This window comes from Elgaria multicarinata, chromosome 1 (assembly GCF_023053635.1).
Source record: "Elgaria multicarinata webbii isolate HBS135686 ecotype San Diego chromosome 1, rElgMul1.1.pri, whole genome shotgun sequence".
Classification (NCBI taxonomy): domain Eukaryota; kingdom Metazoa; phylum Chordata; class Lepidosauria; order Squamata; family Anguidae; genus Elgaria; species Elgaria multicarinata.
Window position 1 is genome coordinate 130,150,573 of NC_086171.1, and position 20,917 is coordinate 130,171,489.

The 20,917-nt window shown below is 41.6% G+C and overlaps 1 protein-coding gene across 1 annotated transcript in view; it reads left to right on the plus strand.

Annotated features, from left to right (window-relative positions):
- Nucleotides 1-20,310, plus strand: part of SYDE2 (synapse defective Rho GTPase homolog 2) — a 51,046-nt gene extending 30,736 nt beyond the window's left edge. The window contains exons 5-7 of the mRNA XM_063133519.1: nucleotides 8,388-8,569; nucleotides 11,529-11,760; nucleotides 18,918-20,310. Of these exons, the coding sequence (XP_062989589.1) occupies nucleotides 8,388-8,569; nucleotides 11,529-11,760; nucleotides 18,918-19,408 (905 nt within the window). The 3' untranslated portion in view covers nucleotides 19,409-20,310. The remainder of the gene's footprint in view (nucleotides 1-8,387; nucleotides 8,570-11,528; nucleotides 11,761-18,917) is intronic.
- Nucleotides 20,311-20,917: the final 607 nt, after the last annotated feature.

Sequence of the window (20,917 nt, forward strand, 5' to 3'; positions counted from 1 at the left end):
TGTAAGATTATTTCTGTTGAAACGCATAAAATTCGGCCCTTAAAATGCAATATTGTAATTGTCTGGTGCATGAGTGGGGGACAGAAAACAACTGTGGGGGAATTCGTGCCATTTCATCAAATTACATCTCCTATCTTTTCACTAGGCTCATCTACACCAAGCAGGATATTGCACTATAAAAGCGGTATATAAAAGGCAGGAGCCGCACTATGGCTTTATAGCGGTATTGAAGTGCACTGACAACTGTTGGGGCCCATTGACACATACCATATATTGCTTCCATACCGCTATATCATGCTTGGTGTGGCTCCTGCCTTTTATATACCGCTTTCATAGTGCAATATCCTGCTTGGTGTAGATGAGCCCACTCTCTTGAAAGTGACATAGATGGTCCATGTGTTTGAGAGCTCCCCTGCAGTTTTTATATTTTAATCTGTTGGAAGGAATTCCAATGCAGTGAAGAAAAAGATAACAGAGACAGAAGAGAATGATTTTCTATAATGTTGGGTTACTTGGATGATGTACAAGCCAAGCTTTCTTGGGATTTGGGGTCTTCAACTTCGGCAGTGCTTGCAGGAGTACAAAAATTCTTTTGGGGAAAAAAATGCCCTGATGGGATAAAAAACAAAAAACAAACAGCCCAGTGAGGACTGTGTGTGCTTAAGTGGCCGTGGAATGCTAACTGAGAGCTTTTCCACACAAGGCTTTTAAACGGCTGTTAATTGGCTATATATACTTTTGGTTTTGTCACAGAATTGAGATTCAAGCACTACACAAGGAGTGTTTCCTTGCCTGCTTTTCCACTACGTAACCTTCAGATGGTACTGTGGTATATAGAATTGTGCGAATAAACATGCCTGTTTTCTTTTAGTTTTACAGTGAAGTACCACAGTTTTCCTGCTCTAAAAAAAACAACTCACCAAAAATGCTTTTTAGACATTGGAAGGGTCTAAATTGGAAGGTTGCGTTGTAGTCTAAAGAAATCCTAAATGACTGTGAGTGGGGGAATTAATGAGCACATGATAAATGCTTCGTGCAGAAAAGCCCTGACTTATTGACTGGGTGGTGGTAGTGGTGGAATAAATAAATCCCGAAGAGCATCCGCACTCCACTCTGCAAACCGTTGTCTTGGCTCCCACTTGTAGCATTCTAAGCCCCATTTCCGGTGTAGATGAGTGGAGTAGCTTTCCTGGAATATCTTGAGTCATCTGATAAAAAATCGTTGTGATTTCAGTTTTCACTCAGTTGAATAAAAATGTTCCTAGATTCCCTTTCATGGAAAATTCCTCTTTTGCTGTCCTCCTTCATTTTGGATGACAACAAATCTCAAGAGTGGAATTTCCTGTGGGATGGAGTGTTTCAAGCCAACACCATTTGAATTACAGCTGTTTTGAAAGTAGAATGTCTCTTGAATTCTTGCCTCTTTGAATTTGAGCTACTGCAGCTGCTTGTATTTGTGTGCACAAGCTTTGCTTTCTAGTATGCACAATAATTAGAATATAAGTGAAGCCTAACTTCATGTATGTACTGATGGGATTTGAACTGGCAGTGACTAACCAAGAAAGATATCTTGGGATTGTGATGGACAGCTTGATTCAAACGTTGACCCAGTATACAACTGCTGTGAAAAAGGAAAATTCCATATTAGGCATAATTAGGAAAGGAATTGGGAATTAAACTACCAATATCTTATACAAATCCCTTATACAAATGTATGGTATGGCCACACTTGGAATACTGTGTGCAGTTCTGGTCACAACACTTAAAAAGAGATTGTAAACTTGGAAAAAGTGCATTAAAAAAGGACAACTAACGTGATAAGGGGCCTGGAGCAACTCCCCTATGGGGAAAGGTTACAACATCTGGGACTGTTTAGCTTAGAAAAAAGACAAGTAAGGGGAGACATGATAGAGGTGTACAAAATTACATTGTAGAGGAAGTTAATAGGAGACGTTTTTCTGCCTCTCCCATAATACTAGAACTCAGGGTCATCCTTTGAAGCTGATTGGTTGGAGATTCCAGAGAGATGGAAGACAGTACTTCTTCACAAAGTACATAGTTAAACTATGGAATTCACTACCACAAGGTCTGGTGATGGCCACCAATTTGGATGGCTTTAAAAGGGGTTTGGATCCTGGAGGATTTAGCTACTCATCCTGATGGCTGTATACTACCTTCAGTATCAGAGGTATTACACCAGTTGCTGGGGAACATGAGCAGAAGGGTGCTATTGTACTCATTTCCTACTTGGAGGTTTCCTGCAGGCAGTTGGTTGGCCTCTGTGTGAACAGAATGCTGGACTAGATGGACCTTTGCTCTGATCCAGCATGGCTCTTCTTATGTTCTTATGTAGCCTTGCTGCTTAGACCAAGTTTCTACCTAGCCTAATATCTTGTTTCCACCAGTGGCTAGCCTATGGGACGCCTACAAGTGAGGCAAGAAAGCAACAGGACATCACCATTTTGTGTCACCGGCATGCAGTTCCATCTTGCGACCATGACTAAGAACTGTTATTTTTTAAATGCGTTTCTTGTCTGCTTTTCAAGTCTGCAGTCTTCCCAAGGAGGCTTTTAGCATAAACCATACAATTGTATACAAATCACAAATTCATAAAACCATTGAAAAACCAATTAAAATATACTAGTAGCAAAATCAGCATGTGTACCTTCAGTTAAAAGCTATAGGGAAAAGTTTTAAAAACAGCAGCAGAATGGGGTCGGCCCCATAGGTTTTGGGATGGAGTTTCACAGAGCAGAGACCACCACAAGGCAGCCCTATCTCTAGCGTCTGCCAACCTTACATGAATTTGTCTAGTACTTAAAACCTCCCCCAACTACCTAGGCTAATGTAACCTATATATTAAATTAAAATATGATTTTGTATTTGGGAGTGAGTGAAAAGACCAAATTCTTCATCACTATAGCATACACGGTAGTGCCTGTATCCTAAATTTAGGAAGTGGCCTTCTTTAAAAAGAAAGAAAGTTATCTTCCAGCCAATACAAATGTCAGTAATATGTGGGTTAAATTGTGTATATGACTGTTGAATTGTTAGTCTTTGAAACCATTGCTAGTGATTTATTTTGAGTTGAGCAATTTGTGGGATTGCATTATGCAAGCATAGAAAATGGTGTGGAGAACGCTAAGAACTTAAATTTCCAATTAAAAAAATGCATTAGTATTTTTAAAAGATGCATCAAGGTTCTAGCTCTCATTATTATTAATGCCAAAGCAGCACCTATTCAGAGTAAACAAAAATGAGTGTGTCGGCAGGGTTAAGTACATATTTTGTGTACAGAAAGTGCCAGATTCAGTTTCTGGCAACTCCAGTTAACAGGATCTCAGATATCAAGACTGGAAAATATTCTTCCCAAGACTACTCCGAGTAGGCAGCACTAGGTTAGAAAGACTGCCAGTTGGACAGAATACACAGCCCTGGTTGTCAGCAAGGACTTAACAGGAACTTCTGCAGCGCTTCAGATAAGGCCCATGGTATTTGTTGCAATAAACGAGAGTGTGCTTTGAGAGTATGTCTGCAGTGAGAGTAAGCATGCAATAAATGGGTATGTGTACTCTCTATCAAAAATCCAAATTGGAAACTTCTTAAGAAAATTAAAATTCTATTATCAGAATAAATGATGCCGATGGTTCTGCTTCCAGTAATCAGGTTTTTAACAGCCTGAGATTTATTTATTTTTTTGACAAGGACCTATATGATAAAGCAGCCTTCAGCATTTTTTGCTCGCCACAATGAGTGTGGTACAGCGTTCTGGCGAGCATGACAAGCAACCAGACTTCCTCCCAACATTGAAACTGCAAGGGTGGGCGGGGATCATCCCGGCGGTTGCACAGCAATTTCCTCCTAGGCTCCAAAGTTGGGGAAAAAGCTGAGGGTTTTTTGGCAGCTGCATGACCAATGCGCTTGGTGTGCTTTTGTGGCAAACTCCCCCCCCCCCCGCCACCGCCATCTTTCCTGATTGAGAGCAGGAAACACTGACAAAAGGGCTTATTTGGATACTGCCGCTCCAAGGCATCCCAAGAGCCTTTGCCCGCAAAACCCAAATGGCACCCTCTGCCCCACTTACTTTTTCCAAGTGAAATGCTGGTGGGATACTTGCCAGGAGGGAGGGGCTGGTGACTTCGGCCAAATATTATAGACTCCTATGATAAAAGAAGCAGGGAACATGGAAAATGGAAACATATTAATGGAGGCCAGCAATCATGAAAATAAATCATGGACTCCTCTGTTTCTTTAAAGCTCACCCTATGACTCTTTCAAGGGCCTGTACACTTCCTAGTAACAATGAGTACTAGAAGCATGCCTTGGCAGAATAAGGCAGTGGCTCTTTGGATGCCACATTAAACACCAAAGAAGGAGCATCTGCTGACTTGCAAATGTGGATAGGTGGGAAGAAAAATGTCTACAGCTATCTGAGTGAAACGAATGCAATTGAACTTCTGGGTTTAGGGACAGCTTTAGCTCTTACATATATATATGCATATGATAATACATATGTTTCTTGTTAAAAGCATTTTGCTGAATCCTCAGTCTAAATTGTAGCTCTTAAAGAGCTTCTTCTTGTTTGATGGTGCTTTCCTTTAAAAAGGTTTTTTTAAAATGTGGTATTTCGTTGTCCATTTTTTCCGAGACTTTAAAGGCATTCTCTGTTTTGAAAACTCCCCAGTTGGTCAAGGAATGCACATTTTAATTATTAAACCTTGACTTAGAAATGTTCCTATGGCTGGCACTGGCTTACACGCAATTAAATGCACATGTGATTCAGAATAATGTGCCCTGCTAGATTTAAAAGCTGGCTGGTTTCTGATATTGCTGCATCATGTCTGCTTCCAGCCATGTGAACTCTCATCTTGGAGTAAAGCATGTCATACAGTTAACAGTTCAATGGGTCAGAAAAATGAGAAATTGATGAGGTGGATTGGGGGAGGTATGTGTTTTCTGCTTGCTGCCTAAATTGGTTCTGTGCGGACAATGGTTGTATCAAGAAAAACGCAGCTGTCCGAAGAGGCAAGTCCATAAAAATAACTGCCATCTCTTACAGGGCTCAGTTAGTGAAAGGATTTGGAGGTGGGTCAGAGGGCTCACAAGTTATTCTGTTCAGGAATTAAACAAGAGAAAGTGTTTTGAGAAGGAAATACCGGTGACTCTGTTGCATAGCTCAGCGCTAATGCTATTAATAGATGTTCCAAGTAGCGCCTCTGTATTGACAGCTTTAAAACTATAGGGTAGATTGTTTTGCCCTTGTGTGTATATTTGGTGTTAGAGTTGACTGCAAGACCATTCCCCCCCCCTTCCCCAGCAAAATGGTGGAACTGTTTTTGAGGTAATCTTTAGACCTTAACTTTTTTAACTGTAATTTTCAAGGACCAGTAGTTGTCCATTTATTCCCTTGTGTTGATTTGGGTTGTTAACTCAAAATAATTGTGTAAAATGCAGCCCTTTAGGCTGTAAGAAATCAGCAAATTCCCCTCGCTTACCAATTGGGTTTCCAGATTTGGTGTCTGATGGATCTCCTGTGCCTCTTAGTAGCTGTGGAATTTATAAAGAGCTGTTTACTGTCATGTTATGATTATACAATTAGGCTTTACATTCTGACTGGTTCCAGTATTCCTTGACACTGAAATTATGTAGTCTTTAGGGCTTTTTGAGCCCCCCTTCAATGAAGAGTGAAGATGGAATCCCTCACTTTACTCTTAAGGATTTTGCTCTTAACAAAGTCTTCAATTAACACAGTTCACATTACAGTTGGGTCATAGGGCAGGATTTGTGGTAGGCACACTGAGTCTCGCAACAAGTCTTGCTTTGTTAAAGAACACTCAGCAGTGGTATTTCTGTCATGGTTCGGGGATTAACAGGGCCTTTATTTGGCAGATACTTAAACTGGTATCTCAGCTTCCTACTTCTAGCTCTCGTTGTTTTCATTCTACATTAAATGGTACTATTTATTAGAGTGCAGGTTGTGCTTACCTAGTTGGTGAATGGCTCATAAAGGGTTATGAAAGGTGTTTTTTTTTTTAATTTAAAAGATGGATAACTGACCTGAGATTTTAACAGTTTATAAAGTTAGATGCTTTGATTTTTGTGCCTAGATATTCTGTAGCACAGAATGTAGATTTTGATTGGGATTCTGAGTGTTCCTCAAATAAATAGGATAAATCAAATTTTACAATTGTGAGAGTTTGTGTTGGTTTGCTTAAGGTGTGTTGTTTATTTCATCCTGGCTTAGTTTCTTAAAGCAAATGTGGGACCCAAAATATATAGGCCCCGTTCAGACAACACGCTGCTTAACCACAAACTAGTTAATGAATGCATTCCGTCAACCATTTTGTGGTTAAGCAACATGGTTTAGCATGTTGCCTGAACTGGGCCATAGTATTACTAATTCTGTGATGCAAAATATCTGAATTGTTTGAGATACAAAATATTATTTTATAGGCATGTGAATACTATTTTACAATCCACCCATGTGGAATTTGTTTATATGTGAATCCCCGTTGTGTTTATATGAGCATTTACACTTTATGTTAAAGGGGGAAAGCCTAGTGTGGTACAGTACTGCTAGGCTGGGCTCAAGAGGCAGTGTAAGATGCTTTGTAAACATAGCCAGTGAACCAGTGTAAATTGTAGCAGAGGAATTCAATAGCTACTAAAGGTTTCCCTCTGCTTTTTTCAATAGTGGGCATGTGGGAGAAATTCCCAATGGCTCCTTGATCCAATTCCTCTTTCACAGCCACAATACTATCTGCATTCCTGTGGCAGATGGAATCTTGGCTCTGTCCTACCCATGCAACAGAACAACTTCAGACTGCAGGTGGGGGACCATGTTCTTGAATGCTCCCCTATGTCATGAATTCTCTTCAAATTATAATAATTTAAAGTCAGTGTAGGGGTAGACATGTGTTTTCTGTTTCCTTGGAGATTTTTATGTAGGGGATGAGTCAAAAGTGGTAAGATCCACTTTTAGCTTGAAGTAATTTAGTCCATTCTGCCACCGCATTTCACTGCCACAGTGTTATAAATTCTTAACCTGTACTTCATCTTTTACCTTCAGCCGGGTAAACTGTACTGCTCAGCTTTGAGGAATGATGTGGAGCAAAAGCTGCTTCAGGCTATTCAATTTCCCCCCTCCTCTGGGATTTGAGTGGGTGATTTTTGTGTGTTTTGTGAGTTTGCCAGTTCTGTGGCTTTCGACAGTGTCACAATGTTTAAAGTTGTAGAGTACTTTCATTTCTGGAAGGAGCCTATCAATTGTCAAGAGCTGCTGCTACGAGGAGATCTGTTGATATAGCAAATGGCAATCTTGATGTAAGAGCATGGTCTGTCTTGTACTGCCAAAAAAACAAAGGCTGGATTTCCTAACCTTGGGTCCTCAGATATGGTGGACTACAGCTCCCATTATCCCCAGACAGCATGAACAAAGGTCAGGGATTATGGGGGTTGCAGTCCAACAATATCTGGGGACCTACGCTTGGGGAAGGCTGGCATTGATAAACCAGATTCTGTGATGCAAAATATGTGAACAAAAAAAGAATCTGTAAAAAGAAGGGAGCATCTCACTCTGCCTTGAAAGTCCAGTTTTGAGGTTACTGTTACCATATGCCAGCCTTCCCCGACCAGGTGCCCTCCAGAAGGGTTGGACTACAACACTCATCATCCCCAGCCCCCATTGGCCATCATGATGGGAGTTGTGATCCAACACATCTGGAGGGCACCTGGTTGGGGAAGGCTGTCATATAACTGAATTTTTTTTTTGAAAGATCTGAATATTGAACAAGAAAAATGACCTTAGAGATAGTAACTTATACAGTCTGCCATTCTTAAAGTGTTTTGGGTAATAAAACATAGGTGTTAAATATTAATTATTAGATATTATTTTTATGTTGGCAAGCCCCTACAAATCACACAATTGGCCCAGTTCGCACAATCACCACAGCTTAAACAAGTCACAGCATGTGCTGATGTGTGCTGAGCATATTTGCCCAGGGTGCAGCTTGTAGTGTCATCCAAGGTTGAGCAGCATGGATTGTTGGAGGAGGCAACAGTCCTCAAATAACCCATGCCTTCTTATTTGTTTAAGCTGTGCTGAGCGTGCGAACCAGGTCAAAGAATGTAGGCTTCAGGGGAGAAGAGTTAAAGTCAGAATTCGGAATCAATCTCAGATTTGAGAACCAGGATTAGTTTCAGAATTTGTGAACAGGCAAAAAGGGTAGTTTGCTATATAACGATGCTAGCTCATGCACATGGTTTGAGTTCTCGTGGAGATCCTGAGAGCATGTATGTGGCACCCTTTTGCCCAGGGTGCTCACAGAGTTGTCTGCTGGTGTGTGACCTCATAAGTTCACTGCACATTGTTTACATCTCTTACTAAGGTGTCCTCAAGGATTATTTAAGAGAATTGCCTTCTCCCTTGATCACCAAACAACTCTATGAAGCAGTATTGGATGCCATGATGAAAAAACCCTTGAAAATGACAACAAATGGATGTGAGAATGAACCTAGTGATTCTGAACATACAATGGCTCTCTTGGATTGCCTGCCAGAAGTCGAGAAAGTAAGTATTATTGGTCCCTTGTGGATGGCTTATGAAATATCAAATCAATCCCTTTGTTTAAAAGAAGAAAAGTTTGCATTAAATTGTAACATAATCTGAGCCAAGTGGACTCATTCATAAGATGATGGACTACCTGAATCTTACAATGGAATGAGCTCAAATAACCCATTGAGTGAATCCCCCCTTAGTCATGGCGATACCCATTTTCATCTCCATATTGCTGGTTTTTTTTCCCTAATATGAAATAGTGTTTGCTGATATCTTTATCCATATTTATATTCGTATATATCATTCAAAGCACTTGCTTGCCTGGGTGGTTAATTAAAACTGGGAACAACGAATGGCACGCGCACTGTGATTATCCCTGCAATTCCTGGGTTAAACAACCCAGGAATTGCCGCTGTGATGTGCAAACTGGGTGGATAAATGAAGTGTTAGGTTGCAGTGTGCTGAAGGAAGGTTCAGTACCAGTAGTGAGCAAAGTGAACTATAGATATTTGCAGCAATCTGCCAAACTCAGCTGCTGTGCACACTGAACACGGTAGTATTTGGAAGATTATATAGAGATCTAGGAGCCAAACAGCACATGCAGCTGAAGTTCCGCTTTTAAATATTTGTTTATTTGCTTTCCCTCTCCCGAAGAGAAACCATTTTCTAAACTGAATTGTGGTTATGTAGAAACAAAAAGCAAAGCTCCACCTCTTTCAGGCATATATACCCCGTTTTAAATCCATGTCAGGCAGAACAGATTTGATCAGTACTGTGTGATCTTTTTCACCTATCAAGCAATAAATGCTCAGGCGTTACATAGAGTTTATGAAATTGAATGAGATTGTGTAACGCCTGTGAATGACTAAAAATAGATGAAAGGATTTAATTCAACTTTGTGGATGGAAACACAAATTGATTTTGGACAAAGTAGAACACAGTGAATATTTAACCATCGGTCAACAATCATGTGCCTGTTTTGAATAACTCAGGGATATTATTTTTTTCTGTATTGACTTGATAAGCTACCATATGGCAACTTTTCCCCTCTGTACAACTATGATGTTCAGACCTGTCTAACTAAAAGCTATGGCTTAATTAATTTTACATGCAGTCAGCACATGCTTTATTGCAATGTGGAATTCTAACCTTCTGTCAAGGAGGAATCCAGTGAAAGGGACCAACTGTACCATTTTATAGGCAGGCAGCTGGACACTGGCAACGTTTTTCTAAGCAGAGTTACTTAACCCTGAAGCCATACAAAAAGAACTATTTATGTTTTTCTCTAGCATCTTGACCTTTCCTCATCCCTCAGCTTTGGCTTCAATCCTAAATATACTTACTTGACAGTATATTCCACTGAAATCAATGGGAGTTGCTTCCAAATAAATACGCCTATGGTTAGTACGACTTTTTTGAGTTCAGCAGACATGGAATTAAGGGCCAGCTTGATTTAACCAAGACCAAGTTGCATTCCCCATTGCTTTATGATGAGATTGCATTGTGGATTTTAAAGCTGTCCTAGCAAATGGCTGGGATGGGCACCTTAAAGAAAAGGCGTTACATTTTATTTACAGGGTGGTCTTACAAGTCTTCCATAGCTGCTGCAAATGAAAGACCTTAGCTCAATTGGTAGAGCACATGCTTTGCATGAAAAATGCCCTGATTCAATTCCTGACATCTACAGGTAGGCCTAGGAAAAAAGACCTCTGCCTGAAACTCTGGAGTGCCATTGCTAGTCACTGTAGAGACAACATTGACTAGGGTGACCATATAGAAAGGAGGACAGGGCTCTTGTATCTTTAACAGTTGTATAGCAAAGGGAATTTTAGCAGGTGTCATTTGTATGCATGCAGCACCTAGTGAAATTCTGTCTTCATCACAGCAGTTAAAAGCTGCCCTCTTTTGTATCTGGTCGCTCTAATATAGCTCTAATATAGCTCTAATATAGCTCTGTCCTCCTTTGTATATGGTCACCCTAACATTGAGCCAGATGGACCAGTGGCTTCACTTGGTAAAAGTTAGCTTCCTTATGTTTCCTAGAACTCTTGTATACTCCTCTAACAGCCTCAGCAGGTGAAGAGTGGGAGTATTAAGGCTAAATAAATAGAATGTAAATTGATGTAATAGATATATAATGTAATGCATAATATAGTGGCTTCTAATGAAAGGTTGCCGGAATTTCTCATCCCACCTATACCAGGCCGTGATAGTTGTTTCAAACCCTTCTTGCAGCACAGCATAAAAGTATCCACTAATATCAGTTAGAGAAAGGGAGATTTTGACCTGGACCCCACGAGGCATGCACCTGCAAGAGAATGCATGCGGTGGAGCTCTGGTTTCTGCTGCAGCTGTGCTTACTGCTGAAAACATGAGCACTGAAGCCAAGAGTTGTCTGCAGTCTAGATGCTGCACCAGTTGTGGGCAGCGTTGGTCCCTGAGCTGGCATTATGGGAGAAATTCTGTACTTAATCAAATGGGTTGCTATGCCATTAAAACGGTTCATGGGATTTGGCTGATTGTTAAAGCTTCTCTCTGGACCAAAGATGATATGAACCATAGTTAAAATGGCCCCATGTCTGTTTGCCGCTGAATATGCATCCGGTATGTTGTGCGGCTCAATTCTGTGCATATTTACCTGGAAGGAGATCTCAGTTTGTTGATTGGGGCTTTCCTCCAGGTAAGTGTGCATAAGCTTGCGGCTTGGTGCCCTTTACAAAGCTTTCCTGGAAGAGGAATTACGGAATAGTGAGCAGCCACAAGAACACCAGTGCCCTTCTTTTTTACACGCACAAAGGTACTATCAAAAGGTTATCTTCTGTTGACTCTTGGCATTGTGCATAAATGACAATATTGCGGCTACATTAAAAGGACAAGACCTTCAAGAAGATAAAGCCTGTCTCTTCCCCCCGCCCCCCCCCCCCCCCCCGGCTAACTAAGCAAACGGTTCTTTTTTCAACATTTATTTTAGGCAACTCTGAGGATGCTGTTGGACCATCTGAAATTGGTGGCTTCATACCATGAAGTAAACAGAATGACATGCCAGAACTTAGCCGTATGTTTCGGGCCTGTGTTGCTGAGCCAGCGGCAGGAAACCACCAATCATAACAACAGAGTTTTCACAGATTCGGAAGAGCTTGCCAGTGCCTTGGACTTCAAAAAACACATAGAAGTTTTACATTACCTACTTCAGTTGTGGCCAGGTAAAAAGTCTTAGCGGGGAGTGTGTTGAGAAAAACTCACTTTTATTTCCAGAGGAATCGCTGTGTTACTCCGTTGCCGCAAAAGCAACAAAGAATCGTGTGGCATCTTATAGACTAGCAAATTACGGCTTAAGCTTTCATGGGGCTCATCTACACCAAGCAGGATATTATACTATGAAAGCGGTATATAAAAGGCAAGAGCCACACCAAGCAGGATATAGAAGTATGAGAGCGGTATATGGTCTGTGTCAGTGGGCCCCAACAGTTGTCAGTGCACTTCTAATACTGCTATAAAGCCGTAGTGTAGCTCCTGTCTTTTATATACCTGCTTGGTGTAGATGAGACCATGGTGTCCACTTCATCAGATGCATACAGTATTATTCTAAGGTGGCAGGTATATACACACATGGTTATAGGGAGGGAAAATACTGAAAGCTCTGAGGTCTGAGGGAAATAAAATGCAGAAATGTAGACTGACAATTATGTTGAAATATGGTTACAATGACCACTCGCAAAGCAACATTGATGGTAACACAAATATCTTAGCATTGGTAAGCTAATTAATGTTTGGAGCAAGATAAAAACCCATTATCTCAATTCAGGCCACTGATGATAGAATTAACTTCTTGAGAAGTTGTAATTCAACTTCAGTTTCATGCTAGAGTCTCCTATTTGAAGTCTCCCACCCCACCCTCAGGAATGGCCACTTCAAGGTCAGTAACAGTGTCTTAGGAGGCTATGTTCTTAACTTTTACTGCATTATTTATTGTAAACTGCTTTTGAGTTTCTGTGAGGAACGTGGGGCAAAAATATTTTAAATAGAAGGTAGTGGCAGTAATACTTCCTCTAATTTTGTTGCATGCGAGCTGCAGTAGAAGAAGTGGATAAATACGAGATATAGGCTAAAGTTTTATTTCCCTAGGCAATTGCTGGAAAGTAGTTTAGTAAAAATGCCATGTTTTTGATAGAACTTGATTTGTAGCATCAGTACACTGATGCCCATATAGTTGAGAAGACAGTGGCAGCAGAGGCTCCCTCTCTTTTTGATCCCACCCCCACCCCACCAGTTACTGGTGTCTCAACCAATAACTTAAGCCCTAGGAGTATTTTCAGAATGTTTGCTGGAGCCAAAAATACTTGGTATCAAGAGCTTAATTCCATTTCAAGCAGAACTATTTCAGAAGTCAGGAATAAAGATGATGATCCCAGCAAATCAAGCAGGCAAAACAGACTGGGAAATCTGATTGTGTAGTGGAAGAGAGTCCTATTTTTACGTAAGTGGTTTTTGTTGTTGTTTGTGTGCCTGTTGTATTGAGGAGTAGCAGTTTTGAATGAGCCACGCAGAAGAAGGCTTAGCCCTAAGTTTATTAAGATGGGCTAAGTGCAAATTAAACTTTTAAAATTAACTGTGACCAAGTGTTAATGCCTGTTTAAACTAGAAACGGACCTTTGTACTTTCATTAAATATCTTCAAACTAAGTAGGATGTTGGTTACTCCACACAAGCTGAAGAGATACCCAGAGAATATCATCAACAATGTTCTTACTGTTTTGTAAGAGACAGATTTGGTTTTAAAACATTTTTTAATGTGTAGACAAATGTAATTAACATCAGGCTGGTTTTCAGCCCCTTCTCCCATCTTGATTTTTTCTTTCTTTTTCAATGATAAGGTTGCATCTTTCCCCATTTGCACCCATTCCAGGCTGCTGTAGCAAACCTCTGAGGCTCAGTGTGGGATTAGAAAAAACGCTTTAGATTTGCAACGTCACCCTCTAGGAAACAAGCAGTGAGGGTAGGAAAGCAATTCCGACTCCACGTGGTTGGGATTTACTAGAGTTCCCAACCTTGCCGTATATCTGGGGTGTATCAAAGATTACCAGACAAATACATTTCTTGATAAGTTTGTTAGCACTTGCCAGATCAAATGGGGCCATCTGAATTCTCCCTAAGGAGGTGGAGAATTCCTTGGTGCTACCCACTTGCTCCTATCTAATTGTTGATATTGACTACAAAGGGAATTGAACACTTGCTGCATGGGCTGGTCTACTTCAAATGGCTTTGGAGTCCTAGAACAGAAACTGTCCTTGTCTCCTCCCATGCAAGCTGTGTCATCAGCCCTTATGATAGCAAAGATGAAGTGTGTAGAATAAAATGAAGGGGCCTATAAGTCCATCGAGTCCAACCCCCTGCTCAATGCAGGAATCCACCTTAAAGCATCCCTGACAGATGGTTGTCCAGCTGCATCTTGAATGCCTCTAGTCTGGGAGAGCCCACAACCTCTCTAGGTAATTGGTTCCATTGTCGTATTGCTCTAAAAGGAGGTTTTTCCTGATGTCCAGCTGGAATCTGTCTTCATGTAACTTGAGCCCATTATTTTGTGTCCGGCACTCTGGGATGATCGAGAAGTGATCCTGGCCCTCCTCTGTGCCACAACCTTTCAAGTATTTGAAGAATGCTATCATGTCTCCCCTCAATCTTCTCTTCTCCAGGCTAAACATGCCCAGTTCTTTCAGTCTCTCTTCATAGGGCTTTGTTTCCAGGCCCCTGATCATCCTCATTGTACTGCATGGGTTGGAGGTCAGTAATGTACAGAAAGCCAGCTCAGACTTAGAGGTGGATGCTGCATGAATAATAATGCCAGTGCTTGATCTTCCATTTCCTGCCTGGCTTTCCAGTGTCTTATATAATAACTCCACCTCCACTGCCAACTTATGCAGTATGCAGTTCATTCTCTTTTATCCAGAACAGCCTTCAGGGTGGTGGCCCCTTTTCTTTGGAACTCCCTGCCCTTGGCACCAACTCTACTGTGTTGCGTCTTGCACCTCCTGAAGACACCCATATTCCAACAATGGGTTGTATTGGTATTTTATTGGTATTCTGTTTTTAAAAGAAACAATTTAAATATGGTGCTTTAATCTTTCAATCTTTTTATTGTTTATCGCTCCAGAATCTGTTTTAGAGGTAGAGCGGTATACCAATATTGTAAATAAATCCACACGTGGATCCACCCAAAGCTTAATGGCTTCACAAGTGTGTTCTCTATATCCAAGGAGCATGTCCTGAAAAGATTCCTATTTATGGGCCCTCTTGCCTTTCTTTGTCCCTGCTATCAAGAGCCTTTGCCACTCCCTTCTTTTCCTCCAGTTCTTGTTGCTCCATAACTGTTTTCACAACGGCTACTCCTGAATCCTCTCCAGGCAGGGCCTTATGAATGTAACTGTTGGCCTAGAAGCACTTCAAGGCAGCTACTTTCCAGACTGCTTTGAGTAAGCCGGGCTGAAAGAGGAAAGTGCTTTCTGAGCAATGTGCCTGTGTTTCAGCAGCAGCATCTTCTGGTGGCCATGTGTGTAATGCCAGCGGGTGAGGCTGCACAGATGTCTGCAGCCCTTCATTCAAAGTCTGTTGCAACCATGATGACAGTCAACTAAGGCCGTTTCTACACCATCCAGAAAATCTGGGCGGGTCACGGCCGAGCCCCTGCGCGTCCAAATGATGCACAGGGACTTCCGGGAGGAAGGAGGGACACGAATGGGTTTTTCCCAGGGATAAATAATCCCTGGAAAAAGCCAGTTCTTTCCACGGTCTTGGGATCGTCCCAAGACCGCAGGACGCATGGCCGCCCGTCCCGGCTTCTTCCCTCCTCCTCACGAGTAGCAGGGATCAGTAGAGGGAAGGAACCAGGCTTGGAGGAATCGGGGGTGGGGGGGAGCAGGGTTGGAGCTTTTTTAAAAAACTTACATTTTAGTTGGAGCGCACTTGTGCTCAACTCCTTTAAAAGAAAAGTTTTTTAAATGGGCGCAACACCCTCCGTCCTCCCGGGATATCACACCTGCATGTGGATTATGAGGAGAATATTGTAGAAAGGGCCTAACAGTGGAAAGCTGAGGCTTTATCAGCAATTGGACAAATCAACCTGTTTGTCCAGGTAAAAAGCCTAGAAAATTAAGGTTTCAGCTGGTTGGCCTAGGATTAATATATCACTGATTTAAAGTGGAGTTATAAACCATCCAATGTGAGGAGAAAGCTTTTGTCTATTGCATATGACTATGTGTTTATTGTCAAAGAAGCAAATGGTGGCATAAACGAGAGAATTCCGAACCCTTCTGTGGCTGCATGGTATCCTGCAGTGTCCTTTGGCTCTTCAAGAATTTAATTAAACATCGTGGAGCGAGCTCTATTGCTCTGAAGGAACCAAAGCCAGAGCATGGGCTCTCCAAAATTAATCCTCCTATGGATTTGGAAAACCTGATAACATGCTTGTGCCTCAGTTCAGCTCCTCATTTTTTTTAATAAATGGAAAACACATGGTCCTTGTTCAGTCAGCAAGCGTAACAAAGCTGGCACTTAAGGTTTAACACATGACCCCCTTTGCCTTAAGAGAGCAAAGCCCAAACAGAAGAGCTTTTGTTGATTTGCAGGGTGTTCCCCCCTCCTTTCTTTTAAAAAAGAGAGAGAGAGAGAGAGAGAGAAAAGGCAGAATGGTTAATAAGAGACATAACCCACCCACATCCCCGTACTCACTTCTCTAGGGAGGCATTTGGGCTCACATGATCATATAGAAAAGTGGTGGCCACAGTAAACACGTGCATATGTTGGCTCCTAGCTTGTGGCATGCTGCTGCTGTGCAGGATTTGGCTTTTGGTACACTCCTGCAAATGCTGCTTCTTCAAGACTTAATACTACATTTTGCTTTATCTCTTTAAAATCTGATATTACCTCCTTCAGTTCAGATTGGTGAGAACTCCCCAAGTGGTTTATAATTATACTTTAAATCATCATCATCATCATCATCATAAAATTTCAGTACAAAACTTAAAATGTCATTGGATTAAAATGGGGTTGGGGAGATAGCACTGACTCCACAAGTGTGTTTTACTTGTTTTATGCTGTGTTCATTGATTTAAATTTATATGTTTATTTATTGCATTTCTATACCACCCAATAGCCTAAGCTCTTCCACTTGTTTTTCTCTTGCAAGGAACCCAACAGCTTACTTAGTCCCCCTCCTGTGCATTTTATCCTCACAAACAACCCTGTGAGGTAGGTTAGGCTGAGAGTCAGTGACTGTCATCCAGTGAGCTTCATGGGCTAGTGGGGACTAGAACCTGGATCTCCCAAGTCCCAGTGCAACACTCTAACCACTATATCACATTGGTTCGTCTATTTTTCTACTAGAAGTATGCCACTTTGGAATGCTCTAGTAGAAAAGTATCTAATCATCTGGCATGATTTATCAGAAATAACATCTTGCGCACACTGGTGGCTACACGTAGGAGCTTTTCCAGCACTTATTTATTTATTTATTTATTTATTTATTACATTTCTATACCGCCCAATAGCCAGAGCTCTCATGCCCAATGTGACAAATGTTCGGGAACTCTTTAGGCCTGTTTCTATGCGTAAAATTAGTGGTTGCTAATGAAAGAAAAGTTGAGTTGGACTTCTTCCCTCTTTTTACATGCACATGTCGCATTTCTAAGTATTAATATCTATTGTTATATTTGGAACTCGAGAAGCCACCTTATATCGAGTCAAAGCGTTCTTCCATCTAGTTCAGTATCATCTACACAGCCTGGCAGTAGTTCTCTAGAGTTTTGGACAGGGGCCTTTCTCAGGCCTACCTGGAGTTACCAGGAATGGAGCCTTCTGCATACAAAGTATGTGTTCTACTACTTCGCTATGGGCTTTTGTCTAAGTTAGTTTGTTTACATCTAAGCTCCTAATCATTTACAATTTAGGGTTTCCCCCCATATAAGCATTTTGTATTGCTGCTTTCTGTAGTGCAATTGGCAAACGTACACTTGCTAGAAGGTTCAGTCATGTTATCCTTCTTTGCCACGTGACTCATAACTGTGTTAGAAGCTTGAAATGTAACCTTAAATGTTGCGTGTCACAACCCATTTCCCAAATTGGCCCCATCCATCCTACCTAGTGTTTGAATTATGAGGGAAAGATAGGGGAGGAGGGCTTAATGAAATCCACATTGCTCACCTTCAGACTCTCAATGCAAAATTATAGCAGCCCCCCTCTAAAACAGTAGCTGGGGAGGCTGTCACAAAATAGGAGGCCCAGCCCCCCTCCCTCTCTGTTTCCCCCTGTAATTTGAACACTTGTTCCCAAGTCTCTCAGCTTCTTTCTGGATAATGATAGCCTTCAATATTATGTTCTGGCAGGGTGGAGATGTTGTTGAACTGCAGCTTCCATAATCCCTCACTGTTGTCTATGCTGGCTATCCCTGATGGGAGTTGCAGTCCAGCAACATCAAGAGGCCCAACATTTCTTGTCCCCTCTGTTTAGACCTTTTCCTCTTCCCTGTCCCTTCTGAACCCCTACTGATAGGTTTTAGCCTTCTGGGCCTGAGTGGTGCCTCCATCGTGTTCCATCATGCATATGCCAGCCCACCTTGAAATTAAACAAAAATGGCATGGTGGTAGAACTGTTAGTAATAGTAATGCACACAGGACAAAGACATTTTACAGTTGAAATATGCAGTAGTCATTGATCAATAAAACATTTGTACTGTTTACTGTAGGAAGCCGGTAACAAGAGGAGACTCTTAGTTTCTTGAGCTGTAAAACCATGAGTCCAGGTAATAAAAATACCAAATGTGTGTTGAGTGTATTTTTCCTCCCTCTGAGCTGGAGTTAATGGCTGCGTAGAAAGAAACACTGGAAAGCTTCGGCTGGCTTTGCACACATTTGGATCCCAAAAGGGCAGCTTTCTAGAAGTGGTGACTTTATTTACAAATGATTTAACCTCTTGTTGTGCCTGCTTTCTCTTACACAACTGAATGCGGATGGCAGATGGAAGCTCTTCAGCTCTTATTTGGACTGCATTGTGATTGTGGATGGTGATTAACTGGAAAAGTTAATCAGGGCACTTCTAAGTTTAATGGACTCCTGCAGTTGCAGATTGACTAAGGCATGGTAGTTTTGAGACTGAACTTTTTCTATTAGATTTCCCCCCTCCTAATATACGATTACTAGCTAGTACCAAAACCAAAAATAGTAGAATTACTGGCTGTTAAATCTGCATGCATAAATGCATGTTCCAAGTTGTGTCAAAGCATACGATAATAATGGCAAACATTGCACTGCTACTGTTCTTCTGAGACATGCAGTTCGGCTAACTTGTATTAAAACTGTTTTTTGTCTTAGTGCAACCTTTGACTGCCAAAGGATCTGCCATGCCTGAGCAGCCGTGTTCAGTGAATTATCTGAGACCGAAGAAGCAGCGGCCTCAAATGCTGAACTTAAGCAGTACCGAGATGTCCGGGATCCTGAGGTCCAGGCCAGCCAGACTGGATAGTCCTTCAAGTAACCGCTATGCTGGAGACTGGAGTGGCTGTGGGGAGAGTTACTTTATTAGCCCCAAAGAGTCTCTGAATGACGCAGACTATGACGACGTCCCTTCCGAAGATGCAGAAAGTGGGGATGATGGTAGCAGAGTGGATGGTTCGGAGAAGTTGCTCGGGCGACCCAATTGCATGGCCAAAGAACATACATTTCAGGCTTATTTGACAATGCAAACCATGGATTCTTCAGTGAACCACCGGGTAAACCTCAAAGACTTGCAGGAAAGCATTGATATTTTGATAGGAAACCTGGAACGGGAACTCAATAAAAACAAGCTCAATATCAGTTATTAATGCTGTCCCTTAGCAACGGCTCCTTTTTGGGTATGTCCTTTTCCCCAAGAGAGAGTGGGGAAAACATGCAACTTCGGGTGGAGTGCTGGGATTGTAATTGCATTGTGCAGTGGTTTTGCTCCACCATAGGGTTAGTGCATTCACATATTACCGGCTGTTGTGGCTTTGACATTACTTCTCTCTCTGTCCACCCCACCCCCCTTTCCCATTTGGAGAAGGCATCAGCTTGACCTTCTGGGTTTAAATTGATACGTTTGCGAAATGATTCTAGGATTTCCCCTTGCCCCTTCAAGGTATTATGCACTTATGAAATTTGGATGGTTCATGCAAGATATGCAAGGCATCAGCTCTGTCTATGTTACCCAGGAACAGCACTCCTTGTTCCTGAAACTTTAGCCCTGGTACGGATATTCTCCCGGAAGGGAGGATTAATGTTGCTGCTTATGTGATAATATGCAGCGCAAACCCTAGGTAGATCGTGTTCTACCCTATTTTGACACCTTTTCACTTGCAATGCAAAAGCTGCTATGAAAGAAAAAGAAGCTTTTTATATATCACTCTATCTCTATATATATGAAAAAGTTTAATTGTACAAATAATAATGTATTCCTGTATTAACACTTTCCAGCAATTATTTAAAACTGCAAAAAATTAAATATTTTTCTAACTTTTGTTTTGTACATATTTATATATATTAAAAAAAAAAGAACTTTGGAGTTGAGCCACTCCGCTTTGGGTACAGTGCCTGTGCATTGAGCAATCACCATATGATGTAATAGGGCATACGATTGGAGAACTCCCTCCTCCTGCGGGGTATATGCATGGGGGCATGCACAGGACAGGACATTGTGGGAAATAGGAGGACTGTGCATCACTCTGATACACCATCCAGCCTTGCCACACCCCATTTAGTCAAAAAAACCTAGAGTGTGGGGTGGAGTTGGGGTGGGGGAGAGCAGGGCTCTGTTATGCCCTAACCAGCGTGCTCTGTATGAGGATACTGCGGCTGCCTGAATCAAGCCTTTTGTATTAGGGGAAGGGGCATATTGGATTGCATTATCAACCCAACTCCTAAAAAGAGACTTCCATTCTGTGATGTCAAAGTAAACAGTGGAGGTGTGTGTTGGACCAAAGGGGAGTTGCTGATCATCTTTCAGGAGTCTGAGGGCCACATCTAACTTACAGATTTCTTTAATCGGTCCAGAATCATAATTTGTCCAGATAATAATGGTTTGCCTCTTGTACCATTTTGTCATTTGTGGGATTTTCACTGTGAGATTACAAATGGGCGTTTCTAGAGGAGTTTTAGGGCGAGGGGAGTACTTGTTTTTCAGAGTCCATAGTTTTACACTTTCTCACAAATATGCACATGATTTAAAATGCACTTTGCCCTCAAATATGCATTTTTGTGACCTGTCCCAAGATCAGCCAGATTCTAATAGCGGATCAAGCAATAATTTCATACATCATTAGTGGCCCTGACTTTGATGATGCCAAATGTTCAGCTCA